Source organism: Rhinolophus ferrumequinum, chromosome 5 (genome assembly GCF_004115265.2).
Source record: "Rhinolophus ferrumequinum isolate MPI-CBG mRhiFer1 chromosome 5, mRhiFer1_v1.p, whole genome shotgun sequence".
Classification (NCBI taxonomy): Eukaryota; Metazoa; Chordata; class Mammalia; order Chiroptera; family Rhinolophidae; genus Rhinolophus; species Rhinolophus ferrumequinum.
The window spans coordinates 53779412-53798195 of NC_046288.1; the positions used below are offsets into that span (position 1 = coordinate 53779412).

Genomic DNA, 18784 nt, shown 5'->3' on the forward strand with positions numbered 1-18784 from the left:
TAGGGAAAAAAAAAAGATTCATTTCAAATATGGTATTGGAGAAGAACTCTACAGATACACTGGTCTACCAGAAAGATGACCAAATAGGTCCTAGAGTAAATTAAGTCTGAAAACATCACTGGAGGCAAAAATGACAAAACTGAAGCTGTCCTACATTGGGTACATCATAAGATGGCAGGGCTCTTTGGAAAAGACAATTATACTGGGAAAAATTGAAGGCAGCAGGAAAAGAGGAAGACCAAATATGAGATGGGTTGACTCCATAAAAGAAATCATAGGCGTGAGTTTACAGGAGCTGAGCAGGGCTGTTGAGGACAAACCATTGTGGGTATCACTCACTCATAGGTGCCAACTCAACAGGAGTTGGAGCTGACTCAATGGCACGTAATACCCACTGACTCTACAAACTTGTTATTTCTGTGATTTGGGTAAAGTTATGTAATCTCTTTGAGTATCAGTTTTCTTATTTGCAATTTAAGAAAAGAATATATCTTACAGAATTCCTGTGAGAACTAAACGACAAATTGTATATAAAGTACATAGAACAGTGGGGGGAAAAAAAGTTTGCCATACTGGATTTTAAAAAAGTGAGATCCAACTATATGATGTCTACAAGAAACACACTTTAGATGAAACATACAGATAGGCTTAATGTAAAAGAATGGAAAAGATACATCATGCATACAGTAATCATAAATCAAAGTAAACAAAAGGGGAATTACAATATATCTTAAAGAGGATATATAGTAAAACACAACACATCAATATCAATGGGATGTTATGTGTATAGAGGGAAATGTCTAATAGCTTTAAAAACTATTAGACAGAAAGAATAATCTAAAATTGACAACAAAAACTTTCACCTTAAGAAGTTAGAAAAAGGTAAGTAAACCAAACCAAAAATAAGTAGGATGTATGAAATACAAAAGATTGGAGTGGAAAATAATTAAATAGAAAAAAAATTGGAGACAAATCAATGAAACAAAAACAATTATTTGAGAAGGTCATCAAAATGGATAAATCTTTAGCTAGACTGACCAAGAAAAAAGAGAGAAGATATAAATTACCAAAATCAGGAATGAAAGAGGAAACATCACCATAGACCCTACAATATTAAAAGAATGCTACGGAAATACAAACTTCAAGCCAAAAAATGAGACAACTTAGAAGAAACAGACAAATTCCTAGGAAGACACAAATTACTAAAACTGATTCAAGAAGAGAGAAAAAAATCCAAATACACTAAAATCAACTGTTTGCTATTTAAAAAAATATGGCGAGTATATGGAACAAGTTTAGTCACTATGTTATTGGGGGAGGGAGTGGAATTAGATAGAATTCAGTCAATTTAAGATCCAAAGATGCTCTGATCTGGTGGTGTCCACCCAGGTTATACATGGGGTAGTAGAAAAATTTGGGCTTTAAGATTATTTATTAAATTGCAGCTTAATTCCTGAAAAAAGAAAGATTGGGGCAGGAGGGGGATATGGTATAGAAATGATCTTCTAGGAGAGAAGTCAGAAAATCTTTTCAGTAAAGGCTCAGATTGGAAATATTTTTGACATTATGAGTCATATGGTCTCTGTTACAACTACTCAAATTTGCCATTTTGGCACAATAGAACTTTATAAAACAAGTAGGAACTGGATTTGGTCTATGGGCTATAGTTTCTTAGCTCCCATTCTAACAGCTGAAATAGAAGATTATACTTGGATATAAATAAAAAGGAGACTGCTTTGGGCAGAAAATTACTGTGAGGGCCCTACAAAGATTCCTTGGGTTCTATTTTTCCTAACACCTTTATTCCAGCAAGGCTATAACAATTTTCTCTACGCCATATATATTTTCTGTAGTTAATCATGTTTCATGCTATTTTACTAACTAGATATTTACATGAATAAACAAGCACCTTCTTTAAAATTAACCTATTTGCTAATTGCTCAACAATAAGCTGAGAGCAGACAAATTAAATAATGAGAGTTTTGATTACGTAAAAAAGATGAGGTGAAGGGACAGAAGGAAATATAACAAAACCAAGCTAGCTCAAGATGGCAGACAGGGCACACAAGACTTAACTGAAATAAAAGTATAGACATACAAAAAGGAATACATATACAACCATAAAGACAATTAGGGGAGAAGATAGAGTGGTTGTCACACACAATTCTGGGAGATGAAAGCAGATAAGACCAAGATGAAGGATGGAAATGGATGGAGAAAGCTGTATCCTTGAATATGTGAGTTAACTACTACTACAAAAAAATTCAACTGACAATGGAAACTGAAAGAATCTTAGGCTTGGAGGTGCTATACAACTAAAGGTAGAAGTGAGGAAATGGGGCTGAAAAGAGGGAAATTAATCAAGAGTTTGGAAATGGAACAATAGCTCCAGTCAGCAACTCCACTCCTCTCTCCATTCCTGTGCTTAGAAACTGCAAGCATTTATCATACTTTAAATAACCGAATGTATTATATAAGGGACAACTAAAGCTTCAGGAGTAATTGTTGGAGTTCCAGAGTGAAAACACCTCATTCTGGTATGGGGAAAATCCATGACATCATAGCCAGCTCTATGTCCATACACCACAAGCCAAAGCCCATTAGTCAATAAAGCTTTGTCCTGCCCAAGCAGAAGACTCTCAGAGTAGGGACCCAACAAGAAAACAGTCCTACCTTCAGAGCAGCATATGAATAGTATATAAACATAAGCTACTGAGACCTTCCTTCTTAAATATCAGATAACCAAGGATCACCAGCATAAAATAAGAACCAGCAGCATCACAGTGAAAAGTGAAGTAAAACAAACTAAAAAACTGACCTCAGAAGAAACAGATAATTCAGGGACCAGAATAAAACAAAAGAAAAAAATAAAATTATGTTTTCAGAGATTTGAGAACATACATAAAAGAACAGAATACCACATGAAAGAAACAATTAGAGAACAAAAAAAGTTTTTGGAGATAAAATAAGTATGATTGCTGAAATGAAAAACTGGAAAAATGAAAAATATCTGACTAGAAGAGAGAATAAAGAAAAAAGGGAGTAGAGGGGGAAAACTGTCAAGGAATTAATATGCAAATTACTAACTGTTCAAACTGAAAGGTTCAACGAAGTGCCCAATATAAAGGATGAAAGGGACCTACCTACACTTATCACTGTGAATGTTGTAATATCAAGGATATATAGAAGATTCTAAAATCTTCTAGGTACTTAAAAAAAAAGCCATTTCCAAAGGAATCATAAACAGATTTGCATACTATATCTTAGTAGCAACTCTAGATGTTAGAAGATAATGGATGAACCCTTCCAAAATTCTAAGAAAAATCATTTCTAATCTACAATTACATATCTAACTAACTAAGCAAGTTTGAAGGCAAAAAAAAAATATTTTCTTTATATGTGAGGTATCTGCAAGTTTAGTTCTAATGTTTCCTTTTTTCAGGCAGTTACTTGAAGATCTATGCTAGCAAAATCAGGAGGAAACCAGGAAAGGTGAAAGATTTTTAGCTTGGAAACACTGGCTCAAGATTAGGAGAGCAGTAAAAGGAAGCCCTAGGATGACAGTCTTCCACTGACCTGGAAAGCAAGCACGTTAGGTAGAGGCAGAAGATGCAGGTCTCTAGGAAAAAAAAGTCTCCAGGAATAAATAGAGATTTTAAAAAGTTTATGAAATTATGAAGATAGTAAAACGATGACTGGTTGCTAGGGGATTCCAGAGCAAGAAAGGGATTAATAGGTAAAGCACAGGAGTTTTTCAGGGCAATGAAATTATTCTGTATGATACTGTAATGGTGGATCTAAGTCATTATACATATGTCAAAAACCACAGAATGTATAACACAAAGAGTAAACCCCAATGTAATTTATGGATTATATTAATAATGTGTAATATTGGTTTATCAATTATAACAAATGTACCACACTAATGCAAGATGTTAATAATAGGGAAATTGTGTGTGGGGGGGTGGTGGTGGTGAGGGGTTATATGGGAACTCTCTGTATTTTCCACTCAATTTTTCTGTAAACTTAAAGAAAACACCTGCTTAAACAATAAAGTCTATTAATTAAAAAAAAAACAAATTTATGAAACAGTATATGGTGTGATATATATGTATATATGTATGCAATTTGAGTTTCAGAGGGAGAAATGGGGCAGAATAAGTATTTGAAGAAAGAATGACTGAACATTTTCAAAACTGATGAAAAGACAATACAGAGATTCAAAAACCTACTGAACCCTAAGCGGGATAAATACAAGGAAGCGTCCACCTAGTTATATTATAATTAAACAGTAGAAATCAAAGATAAAAGGAAAACTTAAAATTATCACCCAAATATGGTCATATTATATTCAGGGGCACAACAATGAAGAGTTATGTTGACTTGTTATTAGAAATAACAGAAGTCAAAAGAAAAAAAAATCTTTAAATGGCTTAAAGGTGGAAAAAAAAGCTTGTAAACTTAAAGTCTATACCCAACTAAAATATTCTTCAAAAATAAAGTCCAGAAAGAAAAACAAAGATAGTGGCATCATGTCCCCTGATTTAAAACTGTATTACAAAGCTACAGTAATCAAAACAGTATGGTATTGGCATTAAAACAGATACATAGATCAAAGGAAGAGAATAAAGAGACAAGAAATAATAAACTCATATATATATATATATATACACACACACACACACACATATGTGTATATATATAAATTTATAAAAAAAAGGAGACAAGAATATACAATGGGGAAAGGACAGTCTCTTCAATAAAGTGGTGTTGGGAAAACTGGACAGCACCATGCAAAAGAATGAAATTGGACCTCTATCTATACTATGTACAAAAATTAAATAAAAATGGATTAAGAATTTGAATGTAAGGCCTGAAACCATAAAACTCTTGGTCTTGGTAATGATTTTTTTTTTTGTATTTGATACCTAAAGCAAAGGCAACAAAAGCAAAAAGATGCAGGACTACATCAAACTAAAAAGTTTGGACAGCTAAGGAAACCATCAACAAAATAAAAAGTCAACCTACCAAATGAGAGAAAATATTTGCAAATCATATATCTGTTAAGGGATTAATATCCAAAATATACTGGTGGTGCCAAAATAATGTATACGCATTTTAAGAGATGTTATTTATGCATTGCTTTTCGAAGTTGAATTGAATTAGGTAACAATGTGTAGTATGACATTCACTCAAAGATGGCATTAATCAAATGAATGCTAGTGTCATTCATTGTATTACAATTTTAATACAGTTTTTTTCTTTCTTAAAATGTGTATATATTTTTTTTGGCAGCTTCTGCATAAAGAACACATACAATTCAACAGCAAAAAAAACAAACAATCCAATTTTAAATAGAGGATCTGCATTGAAAATTTTCCAAAGACAACATACAGATGGCCAACAGGTACATTGGAAAGATGCTCAACATCACTGATCATCATGAAAATTCAAATCAAAACCACAATGAGGTATCACCTCACACCTGTTAGAATGGCTATTATGAAAATGATAAGAAATAACAAGTGTTGGCGAGGAGAAAAGGGAACTCATGCGCAGTGTTGGGGGAGATGTAAATTGGTGAATCCACTATGGAAAACAGTACAGAAGTTTCTCAAAAAATCAAAACTAGAACTACCATATGATCCTGCAAGTCCACTTTTGGGTATTTGTCCAAAAAAATTAAAACATTAACTGGAAAAGATATATTTACCCCCATGTTCATTGCAGCATTATGTATAGTAGCCAAGATATGGAGACAACCTAAGTGACTATTAATGATTGAATGGATACAGGAAATGAGGTGTGTATATTTGTATATACAATGAATATTATTCATCCATAAAAAGAAAATTTTGACACTTGTGTCAACATTGATGGACTTGGAGGTCATTATGCTAAGTGAAATAAGTTAGAGAAAGACAAATACCATAAAATCTAACTTATATGTGGTATATATAAAAACAAAACTGAGCTCATAGAGATCAGATTGATGATTGCCAGAGGTGTGGGGTCAGAGATGGGTAAAGGGAGTCAAAAGGTACATACTTCCAGTTATAAAATAATTAAGTTATGGAGATGTAAAATATAGTGTGGCAACTATATTTAATAATACAAGGTGTGATCAAAAAATATGATGAATATTTAAATAGAAAAATTTTATTACAGTAAAAGACACATTGCCATTAATCCCCCTCAAAATACTCCCTCTCACTTCGAACACACTTATCCCATCAATTCTTGCCACTTTCTGAAGAAGTTCTGGAAGTCCTCTTTTGTGAGTGTCTTTAGTTGTGCTGTCCTGGCTGCCTTGATGTCCTGAATCTATTCAAAACATTTTCCTCTCATGGTCATTTTGATTTTGGGGAAGAGCCAGAAGCTGCACGGTGCCAGATCCGGTGAGTAAGGTGGATGAGGACACATCGTAATGTCTTTATTTGACAGAAATTGCTGTACCAGGAGCGATGCGTGACACGGAGTGTTGTCACGATGGAGGATGAAATAAAGACACTCAGGAAAGAGGACTTCCAGAACTGCTTCAGAAAGTGGCAGGAACAATGGGATAAGGGTGTTCCAAGCGAGGAGGAGTATTTTGTGGGGGGTCAATGGCAATGTGTCTTTTACTGTAATCCATGTTTCTATTTTAAATACTCACCATATTTCTTGATCACACCCTGAATTCCAATTACCAGTATGTTACACCTTTTGTAGTTGTCCCATAGTTCTTGGATATTCTATTTCTTTCTTCCCCTAATATTTTCTTCTCTTTGCTTTTCAGTTTTGGAAGTTTCTATTGACATATCCCCATGCTCAGATATTCTCTCCTCAGCTGTGTACAGTTTACTACTAAACCCATCAAAGTCATTCATTATTTTTGTTACAGTGTCTTCAATTTCTAGCACTTCTTTTTGATTCTTAGAATATCCATCTCTCTGCTTATATCACCAATCTGTTCTTACATGTTGTCTACTTTTCCACTGGAGCCCTTAGTATATTAGTTATAGTTGTTTTAAATTCATGGTCTGATAATTCCAACATCCCTGCCAAATCTGGGTCTGGTTTTGATACTTTCTCTGTCTCTTCAAACTGTGGGGGTGTTTTGTTTTGTTTTGTTTTGTTTTGCCTTTTAATACGGTGTGTATATTTTTGTTCAAAGGCAAACATTTGGTTCTGGGTAAAAGGAACTCTGGTAATGTGGTGGTAATGTGTGGTGGGAGGGGAAGAGTTTTACAGTCCTATGATTAGGTTCCAGTCTTTCAGGGAGCCTGCGCCCCTGGGCTGTGACTTTCACTAGTGCCTCTCAGGTTTTGCTTTATTTTCTGTTTGTATCCCCCTAGGATGGCTAGAGGGGACTGAAGTTGGGTATTTCTCTTCTCCCAGGTGGGTTGGGCTCTGATAAAACAGTTTCTCTTGAGGACAGGTCTTGTAAAAAAAAGAACAGAATGCTCTGGTGTATTTCACGGTGATTAACCGTCCCCCATCCCCCATGGCTCCTGGAGGTAAAAGCTCACAAAAGTGTGTTCTCCTCACACCATGACTGGGTTCCCTCTGGAGTTTTACTCTCAGAATTGTCCACACTGAGCCTCCAGCCAATTTACAATTACAATTTTGGTTTTCCTGCCCTGGTACTGGTTCCCACAGAGGTTTCTTCTCTGTTATGATTCTCTGTATCCACCCATCTGTCTCCAATTTGGGGGGCAGTAATTTGCCCTGTGACCTCGCTTCTTTGTCAATTTTTCAGTTCAGCATTTTATTTGTTGTTGGGATGGAATGATGATGCTGGACCAGAATCTGGAAGGTTCTGGGATATTATTTTTGAGCTCTAAACTTCCAAGGCTGCTTACTTCATAAAACTGGTAAGATTTTAATGGAGAAATTCTGGCCTCAAGATTATTTAAAAATCATAGTTAGATATATAATAAAGCTTTCCTTTCATTTATTTAAAGGAAAAACAGCTTCATGAAAATAAGTTAGTACCTTTATTGAAAGTAAACTAAAAAGGAACAAAAAAGGAGGAATGGCCTATTGCCCTAGAATAGCCATTTCTTTGGGACTAGGCAAGCCACTTCCCAAGTAAGGGATATAAACAATGTGTTTAAAAGTGATGAGACTGATTTCTATGTGTGGTTGAGAGTTTAGATTTCTTATTTAAATTAACTTGCATACACTGTGGAATTGGTGAATTAAGTATGAGTTGTAGAGAAAATGCAGTTCTATTATTCAGAGAATATACTGTTGTAAGGGTTTCTTTAGTGTGAATATAGGGTGTATGTGTGAGAAGGAGAGAGAGAAAGTGAAAAAGAGTACAAAAATATAACCTCCCCCTAAGATACAAGCATAGAAACTCCTTTCCCTATAAACTTCTCTAAAATGGCAAAATCAAAAGTGAAAGAAAACAAAGGAGGAAACGGGTTATGGACCTAAGTAAGTTTGTATTTTCAGTACTCTTGTTATCCTCAATTAGTTCATGAGCAAACTGCAATCCTCAACCTCAATAGAAAGTCTTTGGTGATCAATACATTTTTCTCTCTTTCAGTCCCGGCCCTACTCTAACAACTGTTCTATAGAAGCTGCCCACTAATTAGGGTCATGGGAACATGCTTGTAAGACCTATGCATGGAATTACATTTACAGAGGAGTCCAACCACTTACACTGGCAGATGTTCTCGTTTAGTTTAGATTCAGGGCCTTAAAAATACTGATGTTAATTAAAAAGCAACATTTACCAAATGCAAAATCAATTAATAAAATTGGCTTTCCAAAGTTTAAAGTCAGCAAGCAGCAAAGAAGAAAACAAAAATTTTAAATTTCAATTGGTTATCCTTCATCACATTTTAAAATAATTTTCATACATTTTAAAATAATATGTATGTAAGAAAATCACATACATATTTGGTGACAACGACATACTTTAAAATTTTAGTGGGACAGCAAATTTTATACACCTCATTACAAGGCAGCAGTTGTTTTAAAATCGGGGGCATAATTTAATAAGAACATTAATATTGCCAGAAGCATAATGTTCTTTCCAGCCAACTTAAAAATAAATGTGAGAAGTACGTTTTAAATAAAAATCTTTAATCAGTGCTGTTTCTAATCCCCAGAATTTAACATCAAAAAGGCACAAAACTCATTAAAATATAGACCTGTTAAGCAATTATTATTTTTGACAGATTCAAGGAAACATTTCCTTTTGTCCATATATTGCTTGTAATAGAGCTGATCATTTGACCTGGAGTATAAACTGGGGGTGCCAAAAAATGTATACAAGTGGACACTTTGGTCAATGTTGCTCAAGCAGTATTCGCCGTCATCAGAAGTGTCTACACGCTGATGGTAACCACTTTGAGCACCTCTTGTAATTGCAGAAGTCAAACGTGACTTGTATTAATCTTTTGTTATTGGTGTATATTGAATATTACAATTTTAATACAGTTTTTTCCTTTCTTAAAATGTGTGTACATTTTTTTGGCACCCTCTGTAGATTAAGCAGTGGCTTTGCTGGCTTGTGGTTTCATATTTATCAAATATATTTCTCATTTTCTCTCCACTTACATTTCTTATTTCACATACCGTTTGTAATAATCTTATTCAATGTTCCTCGTGGAGGACAACAATTCTTTTCCATCTGTGGTTTTGTTTCCTCTGTTTCTGAGAAGACATTCTCCTTAGTTTCTTCGTGTTCACTAGTATTATTATCTTTGAGGATCTGAAGTAAAACAAAGAACTCTTTTAAGAAATATACTTTCCATACAATTTTATGAATGTTTAACTCATTATTATTGTCAACATAGAGACATACACATACAAAAGTATATTTATGCTCAATATCAATGTGATATTAACATACGAGTATGGGGATGGCACAGCTGAGCATTTTGCAGGGCCCCTTGACTTAGTTTTTCATACAGCTGACTCCCTGCCATTTCCATTTGTGATTCATATGTATACTAAAAAAGTGAGACTATGGTGTGGGTAGAATAATTAAAAGTGTCCCTCAGTTTAACTCCCAAAGATTGTTCAACAAAACTTCTGTGGAATGAAAATACAACTAAATTGGAAAGGAAGTGAAATATAACTTATCATGGACTCATTTGAAAAGTTATATATTTGAAAGAAAAATGAGAACAATATATCAAGCCTTCAGAAATTCAAGGTTCATGCTTCCACTATTATTTAGAGATAATATATTGAGATCATCCAGGCTTTTAATGGTAGTTAGTCTAACTATGAAACTGCTGATTTAGAAAAATAAGTTTGTGAGACTATCGAGAAGCTCCTCCCAAGGTAAAAAAACAAAACAAAATAAAAAAAAAAAAAAACAAAACAGAGTAGAGTTAATCCTGGAACAGAGATCTTCAAATTTACCTTACTGTCGTCATTGTGTGTGTGTGTGTGTGTGTGTGTGTGTGTGTGTACGAGTATGTGTGTACACAGGCCAACACTTTGTATTGATAATACTTTGAGTGCAGGGGAGAGAGAACATCACGTTGTCACAAGGAATGGTAACAAAGGCTAGAGAGCATGTACAGAATAAGGAAGGGAAAGGAAATAAAACAATAACTAGGGAGATGGGAACCACAGCAGCTCATATAAACGAATCATGTAGTTCTTTAAGATCAAAGTTCTTTAAAACTGATCATGATTACTCTGTTGGACCTCTGGTGTAGAGACTTTGAGAAAGTCTGTCACTGTACAAAAGGACCAAGGTAAAGACACAAAGGTGAATTTTGATTAGGGTGGGTGAAAGGTCATATACAGTAAAACCGTATTATTTTAAGTTTTATTATTTCAGAATTTATAATAAATTGACATAGATTAGGATGAAGTTTTTACAGATAAAAGCAGTAATCAGAATTAGTGGTGAATATTTTAAATATTTAAAAGAACTTTTTGGCCCTTAAGAATGGTAGAAACCTCTATTTAAAAAAAAATGTAAAAACCCTATAATTCTAATACGAACAATTACTATTTAGTAAAACTGGACCAACAAAATGTCTAGTGACTTACTCTATACACTTGCAAAAACAAAACGTGGGTCTCTTCAAATATAGCACATTTTAATTAGTTTAGATTTGTCTTTATTTACCTCTTATAGTCTAAATTACTAAGTTTTTCCTGGACATGGCAAGAAATAATAAGCCGTATTTCCATTATTTCTAAAATATGTCCTCTTTATCTCCAAAATATTCTGTAGTCACCCTTTTTTATCTTTTCATTCCTTTTGCTCATTTCTTAGGACCTATTAAAATTAGCTATTTTAAAATGACTATTCATTTTTTAACTCGATATATTAAAAAAACCCTAATAATTTGGAAATAAATTTTAAGGACAGATTGATTTTTATGTCATATACAGTTTTAAGTTTTTACCTGAGGAGTTGTAGATGATTGGATGTTTTTATCCTCCAAATCTTCATTTTTTTGTTCTGTGGTGTACATGCTAATATTTAAAAGAAAAATTATTTGAAAGAAAATATAGGACTATAAGTCCATCTGAAAAAAAACACACATAGTTAAGTGGGATTAATTTCTTAATGATTTTTTTAAATCATAAAGTTGTATTATAGTCAAGTCAAATACCTTTATAATCAAAACAGTTCCAGTATTCATTTTAAAGTTATTAACAAAAGTCAGGTGCACTAGTATTAAAAAAAATTATCACACACATATGTACTACTTTCTCAATAGTTCACCATGCTGGGCCGTATCTTAAAGGCATATATTAGAAAACCCAGCTCTTTATTTTATACTTGAGATCATTTCCAACTTTGATGTATTCTATCTTCAGTCACATTCCTACATAAGAGACTCCAAGAAAATTTAAAATATGATCAACTACATTAATACGTACATCTATAAGTTACTGATACATGCTGTCTTTATATATGGTCAATTTGAAAGGGCTGTAAGGTAAACATTTAAACAAAATAAAATAGGTTTTATTGTGAATAAGAATGAACTAGAAAATAAAACAATGAACTAGAACCAGTCAAAAGAAGAATAAGGTCTGAAAACTTTTATTTTAAAACATCTGTTGTTTCTACCTTCTCTGGGATCTTTGCTGCTTTTGAGTGTAGGGAGAGTATTTTGCCTTTAAAATATTTTTCAATTCTTGAGTTGTAGACAAAAAATTGTTGAGGACAAAATTCAGTATTTCAAGTTTTAATTTTTAGGTGTTTAATAAAGACCAACTCCCCTAGTGGTTCAAGTATCTATACTTTTTCTTTTTAAGGCAAGCAATTTTAATAATAAAAATTTTTAATGAAAAAGAATATTAACATTTGAGTACCTACTATACTCTAGGGGTTTTACATATACTGTCTCACTTTAATGAAGGAAAATATCAGTGTATAAACTCCTATAAGGGATCATAACTAAATTTATGACATTAAACAGAAAATAACATTTATTTTTTAAATTTGACGGAAAAAAATTAGATGTCTAGTGCTCGCTTCGGCAGCACATATACTAAAAAAAATTAGATGTGTAGGTCCCTTTAGAATAAAATTCCATTTTAACAGGACTATCAAAATTACTACCTTGTCCTTAGAATGACTACCTGTCACTAGCTGTTAGACCAGAAGCTAAATGTTAGTAAGTTCTATGAACAGGAAGCTCGATGAATCACCTAAGTTGTGTCAAGTTCTCCAGGGACAGGCCAAGGGTTAGGGCCATTAAAAATTTGAGGTTGAGTGACACGAATTGTGAAGTCAGGGCACAAAGCTCATCCAGCCAGTAAATTTTTATTTATTTATTTATTTTTATTGGGGAAGGGGAACAGGACTTTACTGGGGAACAATGTGTACTTCCAGGACTTTTTTCCAAGTCAAGTTGTTGTCCTTTCAATCTTAGTTGTGGAGGGCCGCAGCTCAGCTCCAGGTCCAGTTGCTGTTGTTAGTTGCAGGAAGCGCAGCCCAACATCCCTTGTGGGAGTTGAGGAATTGAACTGGCAACCTTGTGGTTGAGAGCCCACTGGCCTATGTGGGAATCAAACTGGCAGCCTTTGGAGTTAGGAGCACGGAGCTCCAACCGCCTGAGCCACCGGGCCAGCCAGTAATTTTTTTAATGTCTACTCTCCTGGGATCTGAAGATAAATCAGCAAACAAAACAAAAGAGAAATGCAGGTTTCTGTTCTCATGGAGCATATATTCTTGTTGGAGGTAAGAGAAAGACAAACAATTTTCAGATTGTGATTAAGTACTGAAGAAAAAAAAACAGGATGATGCTATAGTGATCGAGGTGACATCTGAACTGTGACCTAAATGAGGAGAAATTGTGAGTCATAATTAGGCAGGTGGACTAGGAGCTGGCAAACAAAACACCAAGAATCATACAAGCAGAGACATCAAGAAACCAGGCGGCGTATTTTAAGATTTGCAATTATGTCATAATTAGAATAGCAGGACTTGGAATCCAAACATGCACACCATGCATTAGAGCTTCAAAACCTAGATAAGGAGTCTGAATAATAAATGTACAGGTTAGCTGCTATAAGATACTGTGTTGAGCAATATTTGAGCCAGGCAATTACTCAAATACTCTCTTCACATACCTGTCAAGAGTAGAATTGGTAGGTGGTATGCATAGTAACTAAAAGCAAGGACTCTGGAGTTGAGCTAGAAATGTATTTCACTCTCCCCTTTATCTTTTAATAACTGTGGGAAGTGATTTATTTCCCTACGTCTCAATTTCCTTATCTGTGAAATGATACAATATTAATTTATTGTCAAGATTAAATAACAGCTGACACTGTTGGATTATGTTAAGCATTTAACATGAATCATCTCATTTGAATCTCACAACTCTGAGCTATTTACTATTATTATCTGTGGCCACGCAGCAGCCTTCCCCTCTGTCTCCATGTACCTGCCTCCAAAGAAAGGAGAGTCTGTGAGACGGATCCTTTCAAGGACTTTGTTTCACCTTTGTGTTTGCACCTCATGTCTCCCTGTTTGGCCCCAAAAAGATGGGTGGTCAGCCAATGACGAGTAAGATTCCCCATGGTGGGGGGGCAACTCAAGCCAGGGGTAGTCGAGTGGGGACCAACAGGAGAACCCACAGGGGTTCGTAGAGGTGGGCACAGCCCCTCACCTTCCCCTGGCTAAGGAAAGCCTCTGCCTCTGTGGCTGCATTCCTTCCCACAACCTGCAGGGGAAGTGAGTCAGTGATGTGCTCTCCATCTATTCATACGCACAAAGGTTTTGTCCTTTGGGGAAGTACATACATCCTGAGACTCATGGTTCAGCTGCCTGCAGGCAAGGGTGATTGGCTTGAATCAGTTTCCTATTGTGATGTGTGGGATTCACAGATCTTGAGATTGACAAACTTTATCTCCTTTACTTCCCCACCTAACTAATAAAAGCTAATGCGTAGGCCCCATTAGGCACCCAGCCTAGTCCTTGAGGCTGCAGGTCCTTTGGCAGCACTTACACTCTATTCATGGCTACTGTCTTTTCTTAACCCTGCACCACCCTCCTTGCTCCCCACAAGCTCCCCACAACCCTCCTCGTGCAGGACGTGACAATTATCCTCATTTTACACATGTTGAAACTGAGACCAAGGAAGGTTAAGTAATTTTCCCAAAGTCATACAGCTAGCAGGTAGCACAGCTAGAATTTGAACCCAGTACTCTTTAATATTACTCAAATCCTTGCTAACCTCAGTATCATCGTCTTTTTCCTTTTAGTTATTCTGGTGACATTGCATTGTGGATTTAAGTTGCATTTTCTTGATGACTAATGTATCTTCACATAATTACTGGCCATTTGACTATATTCTTTAGTAAAGTGTCTGTTCAATTCTCTTGCCCATTTTAAAAAATGGAAGTAGAACTGATGGATCATATGGTAATTCTATGTTTAATTTTTTTGAGGAACTGTCATTCTGTTTTCCACAGTGACTATACCATAATTACACCAGCAATGCACAAGGGTTCCAATTTCTCCATGTACTTTTTTTTATTTTGTTTTTTGATAATAGCCATCCTAATGAGTGTGAAATGGTATCTCACTGCGGTTTTGATTTGCATTTCCCTAATGATTAGTGATACTGAGCATCTTTTTATTTGCTTATTGGCCATTTGTATACCTTCTTTGTAGAAATGCCTATTTAAGTCCTTTGCCCATTTTTATTTTTTTAAATTTTTAAATTTTTTCCAGAATCCTTCGCCCATTTTTAAATTGGGTTGTTTTCTGTTGTTGAGTTGTAAGAGTTCTTTTTATATCCTGGATATTAATCACTTATCTGATATATGACTTACAAATATTTGCTCGCATTCTGTGGCTTGCATGTTCACTCACTCCTCAATGTTCTGTAGTTAAGGTTCTACTCCCTTCACTCCACAAAATAATTCTAGCGAAGGTCATAAATAATCTCCAGTTGACCATATGACACAATGAAGCATTCTTCTTTTGGCTTTTGTTAAACTACTCTCGCATTTCTGCCACCCTGTCCCCTCCCCCACCAGCTTTCTTATTCCTTCCCTATTTCCTATGTAGCCTCATCCTTCTCAACTGCTTAAAGTTGAAGATCCTGAAGGTTCCATCCCGCAATCCTCCACTAGTTCAGTGGTTGAGTGCCCCAATGTTCCTCACTGGCTTTAGGATAAAGACAAAAATATTTACATGACTATCTTAGTTCAGACTACTATAACATAGTACCATAACTGGGTGGCTTACAGCAGAAATTTATTCCTCACAGTTCTGAAGGCTGGACATCCAAGATCAGGGTCCTAGCATGGTTGGGTTCTGATGAAGGCTGTCTTCAGGTTGCAGACTTCTCATTGTATCCTCACATGGCAAAGAGAGAGCTAGAGAGCCCCCTGGGGTCCCTTTATTAAGGGTACACATCCCTTTATAATGACTACCCACGTGACCTAATTACTTCGGAAAGGTCCCAACCCCTAAGACCATCTCATTGGGGGTTAAGATTTTTGGGGCATACATTCAGCCCACTGCAATGACTACAGGATCCTGCACAACCTGGCCCTTGGCTGCCTCTCTAGCCTAATGTCATATCATTCCCCATCCATTTTTATCACTCCTAGGCACTCTGATGTTCTTTCAATTTCTTGAAACTGCCAGATTTCTTCTGCAGGGGATGACCACTTGCTTTTCCTTCTAATTGAAACACTCCCCACCAATGATCTCCCCTTCATTTGGTTAACTCTTTTTAATCCCTCAGTTCAAAGACCATACACATCCTCAGAGAAATATTTATGACACCACGTCTGCCCCTAAGCTCAGTCACGTAGTTTTTATATGCTCTCATAGAACATTGATCATTTTCTTCAGAACATTTATCTGTTTGTGCTTATATATTTATTAGAGTGATTGGTTAATGTGTTTGCCTCATTAGGCTGTAGATTCCATAATAGTATCCCACAGGTCCTTGAGGCTCTGTTCATTTTCTTTTTCAGTCTTTTTTTTTTTTCACTGTGTGCTTTAGATTGGACAATTTTTACTTATCTATCAAGTTCACTGATTCTGTCTTCATTCATTCCCATTCTGCTATTGAGTCCATCTAGTGAATTTTTAATTTCAGATATTGTATTTTGTAGTTCAAAAATTTTGACTTGCTTCTCTTAAACTGCTTTTATTTTTCTGTTGTGAATGAGTATCTTCCCACTCATTAAACTATGCTTATCTTTACCACATAAAACATAGTTACAATGGCTCCTTTAACATCTTTGTCTGATTAAATCCAACATCTGTGTCATTTTGTGTTGATATCTGTTGATTTTCTTTTCCCCGAAGACAATCATTTTCTGGTTCTTTGTAGGTCAAGTACTTCTGGAGTACATACTGGATGTCTTCTTGCATAGACTCTGGGTTCTATTAAAACCCTCTGAAGAATACTTAACTTTTTTTGTCTGTTTGGCAGACAATCAACTAGTGTAGGTGCCGATCATAAACTCTCTTTGAACTTTCTGTGGGCATTGTTTCCAATCTCAGTCATCTTCAAAGCCTTTGCTATACTGCCTTCGGTCTGTCCCGTACATGAACCAGTCAGGGGCTAGTCTGTGACTTGGGCAGTGCTTTTTTCTTTGTTTGTTTTTGTTTGTTTTGTTTTGAGTTTACTTCAGTTCTTAAAGCCATTGCTATGCTGCTTTGGGACTGTCTTATGCATGCACAGGTGAAGGTAACCCAAGGTACTTGATTCAGTTTATACACAGAATTAAAGAACCCCTTTCTCCAGTTTGCTCCTATCCTGAATCTGCACTACCGCCCACTTCACTCGCTGTCTCTCAAGGTCTCTTGTCCTGGTTTCTGTGGTAAGATGGGGTTATCCTCCGAGTTTTAGCTGCTTGTAATGCCATAAATGGGGGGAAAAAACGCAAAAGGAAAATAATAATGACAATAATAACAAGGGTTCCTCACACTTTTGTTTTGGACAAAAACTTTTCCTAGATTTTCAGGCCATAAAAATAGGTTTTCTATTGTAGTTTTGGCCTTCTGTGCTGTCCTTAAACAGTTGCATGACTAGGGCCTGTCTTCAGCTCAAAGATGCAAGCGCAAGAGAAATCCATCCCTGTAGTTTTGACTCTTTCACAGTCCACCTGCTTTTGTTTACTTTTGAGTCCCCAGGTAGTTGCTCTTTGCATTTATCCAGAGTTTTTGGTTGTGAACAGTGGAAAACAGGTTGTAGTAAGTTTATTCCATCTCAATGGAACTACAAACCTGTGTGCTCCCTCAGAGGAGGGATTATATCTGGTTTTACTCTTTATCTACATAGTACCTAGTACAGCTAAGCACTCAACAAATATTTGTGGAATAAACATTGAGTGAACTGAGAACAAAAATGCCAGATACTCAAAATGACAACAAAACATGGTTAACAAGAAAGGCATCTTTGGTAGAAGAGTAAGAGACTCTAACACCAAGAATAGGTTTTTCAAATACATTAATAAAAAGGAAGCAAATTATAGAATGAATAAGATCCTTAATAATTAGGCTGCAAAGACATATAAGGAATCAACAGGACAACTTAGAAAAAGATTCTCCTCCTATAGAACAAAAATTTAAAGAGTCGACATTTTGAAGAACTAGGACTCTGGCTAAGATGGATTTTTGGCACAATTTTAATGGAGGAAGTTGAAAAAGACAAAACAGATACTTGAGTAATGTAGGGATCAGAAGCAGGCTCGGTAGAATATATGGGCCTTAGCTCTCTCCCTATTACCCATTACCCTCTTTTTTAATACTGTGCCTATCTGCTTTCTTCTTCACTCTAGATATCTCCTTATCTCTTTCCCTTTGGACTTCTCTATTCCCCTGGACACTTCTCTTTCTCTTATCTGACTAATTTTTTAAATACCAATTTCCTTAATATAATATAAATTTTTAAATTTAAAATGAAGATAAACTGAACTCATAAATTTTATCTTTCTCTTAATAACTCATTTTAAGGGGTCAACTTCTTGATAAATATCTTCTTAACATTTCCGTGCAATTATTTGAAATAAACTTGATATAAGCAAAAGCCTACTTGTATAACTCAGAAGTAATTGTGGAAATCCAGCAATTTAAGGGTTACAGTGACTGTATCTGTTAGGAGTCCTCTATTAGATTGTTCGGATAGCTGGCATAATGGAAAGAATGAGGGCTTTGAAATCAGAAATATACTCGTTGTATGCTCTCGGGTAAATGACAGTATCTCATCATCTTTTAATGGACATAGTACCATTTACTTTTCTTGTTTCATGTTCATAGCTAGAGAAAGCAGAATCAAATTTGAGAATAGCCAACTAAATCTAAGTTTACTGGAAATTGTGGCGTGCTTTT

General features: G+C 35.4%; 2 protein-coding genes across 4 annotated transcripts in view; both read right to left on the reverse strand.

Annotated features, from left to right (window-relative positions):
• SLC9B1 (solute carrier family 9 member B1) overlaps positions 1 to 18784 on the reverse strand; it is a 62655-nt gene that overhangs the window by 37012 nt on the left and 6859 nt on the right. The window contains exons 2-3 of the mRNA XM_033105637.1: positions 11373 to 11442; positions 9574 to 9709 (exon numbers count right to left, since the gene is read on the reverse strand). Coding sequence (XP_032961528.1) covers positions 9574 to 9709; positions 11373 to 11441 — 205 coding nt within the window. The 5' untranslated portion in view covers position 11442. The remainder of the gene's footprint in view (positions 1 to 9573; positions 9710 to 11372; positions 11443 to 18784) is intronic.
• The window catches only part of SLC9B2 (solute carrier family 9 member B2), a 64860-nt gene continuing 57553 nt past the window's right edge, over positions 11478 to 18784 (reverse strand). For 2 of the 3 annotated variants that reach the window (XR_004422988.1, XM_033105628.1), the window contains one exon: positions 13055 to 13260. The gene's annotated coding sequence lies outside the window, so the exon portion shown is untranslated. Of the gene's footprint in view, positions 11496 to 13054; positions 13261 to 18784 lie in introns of those variants that run through there. The other variant, XM_033105629.1, reaches the window with a different exon arrangement.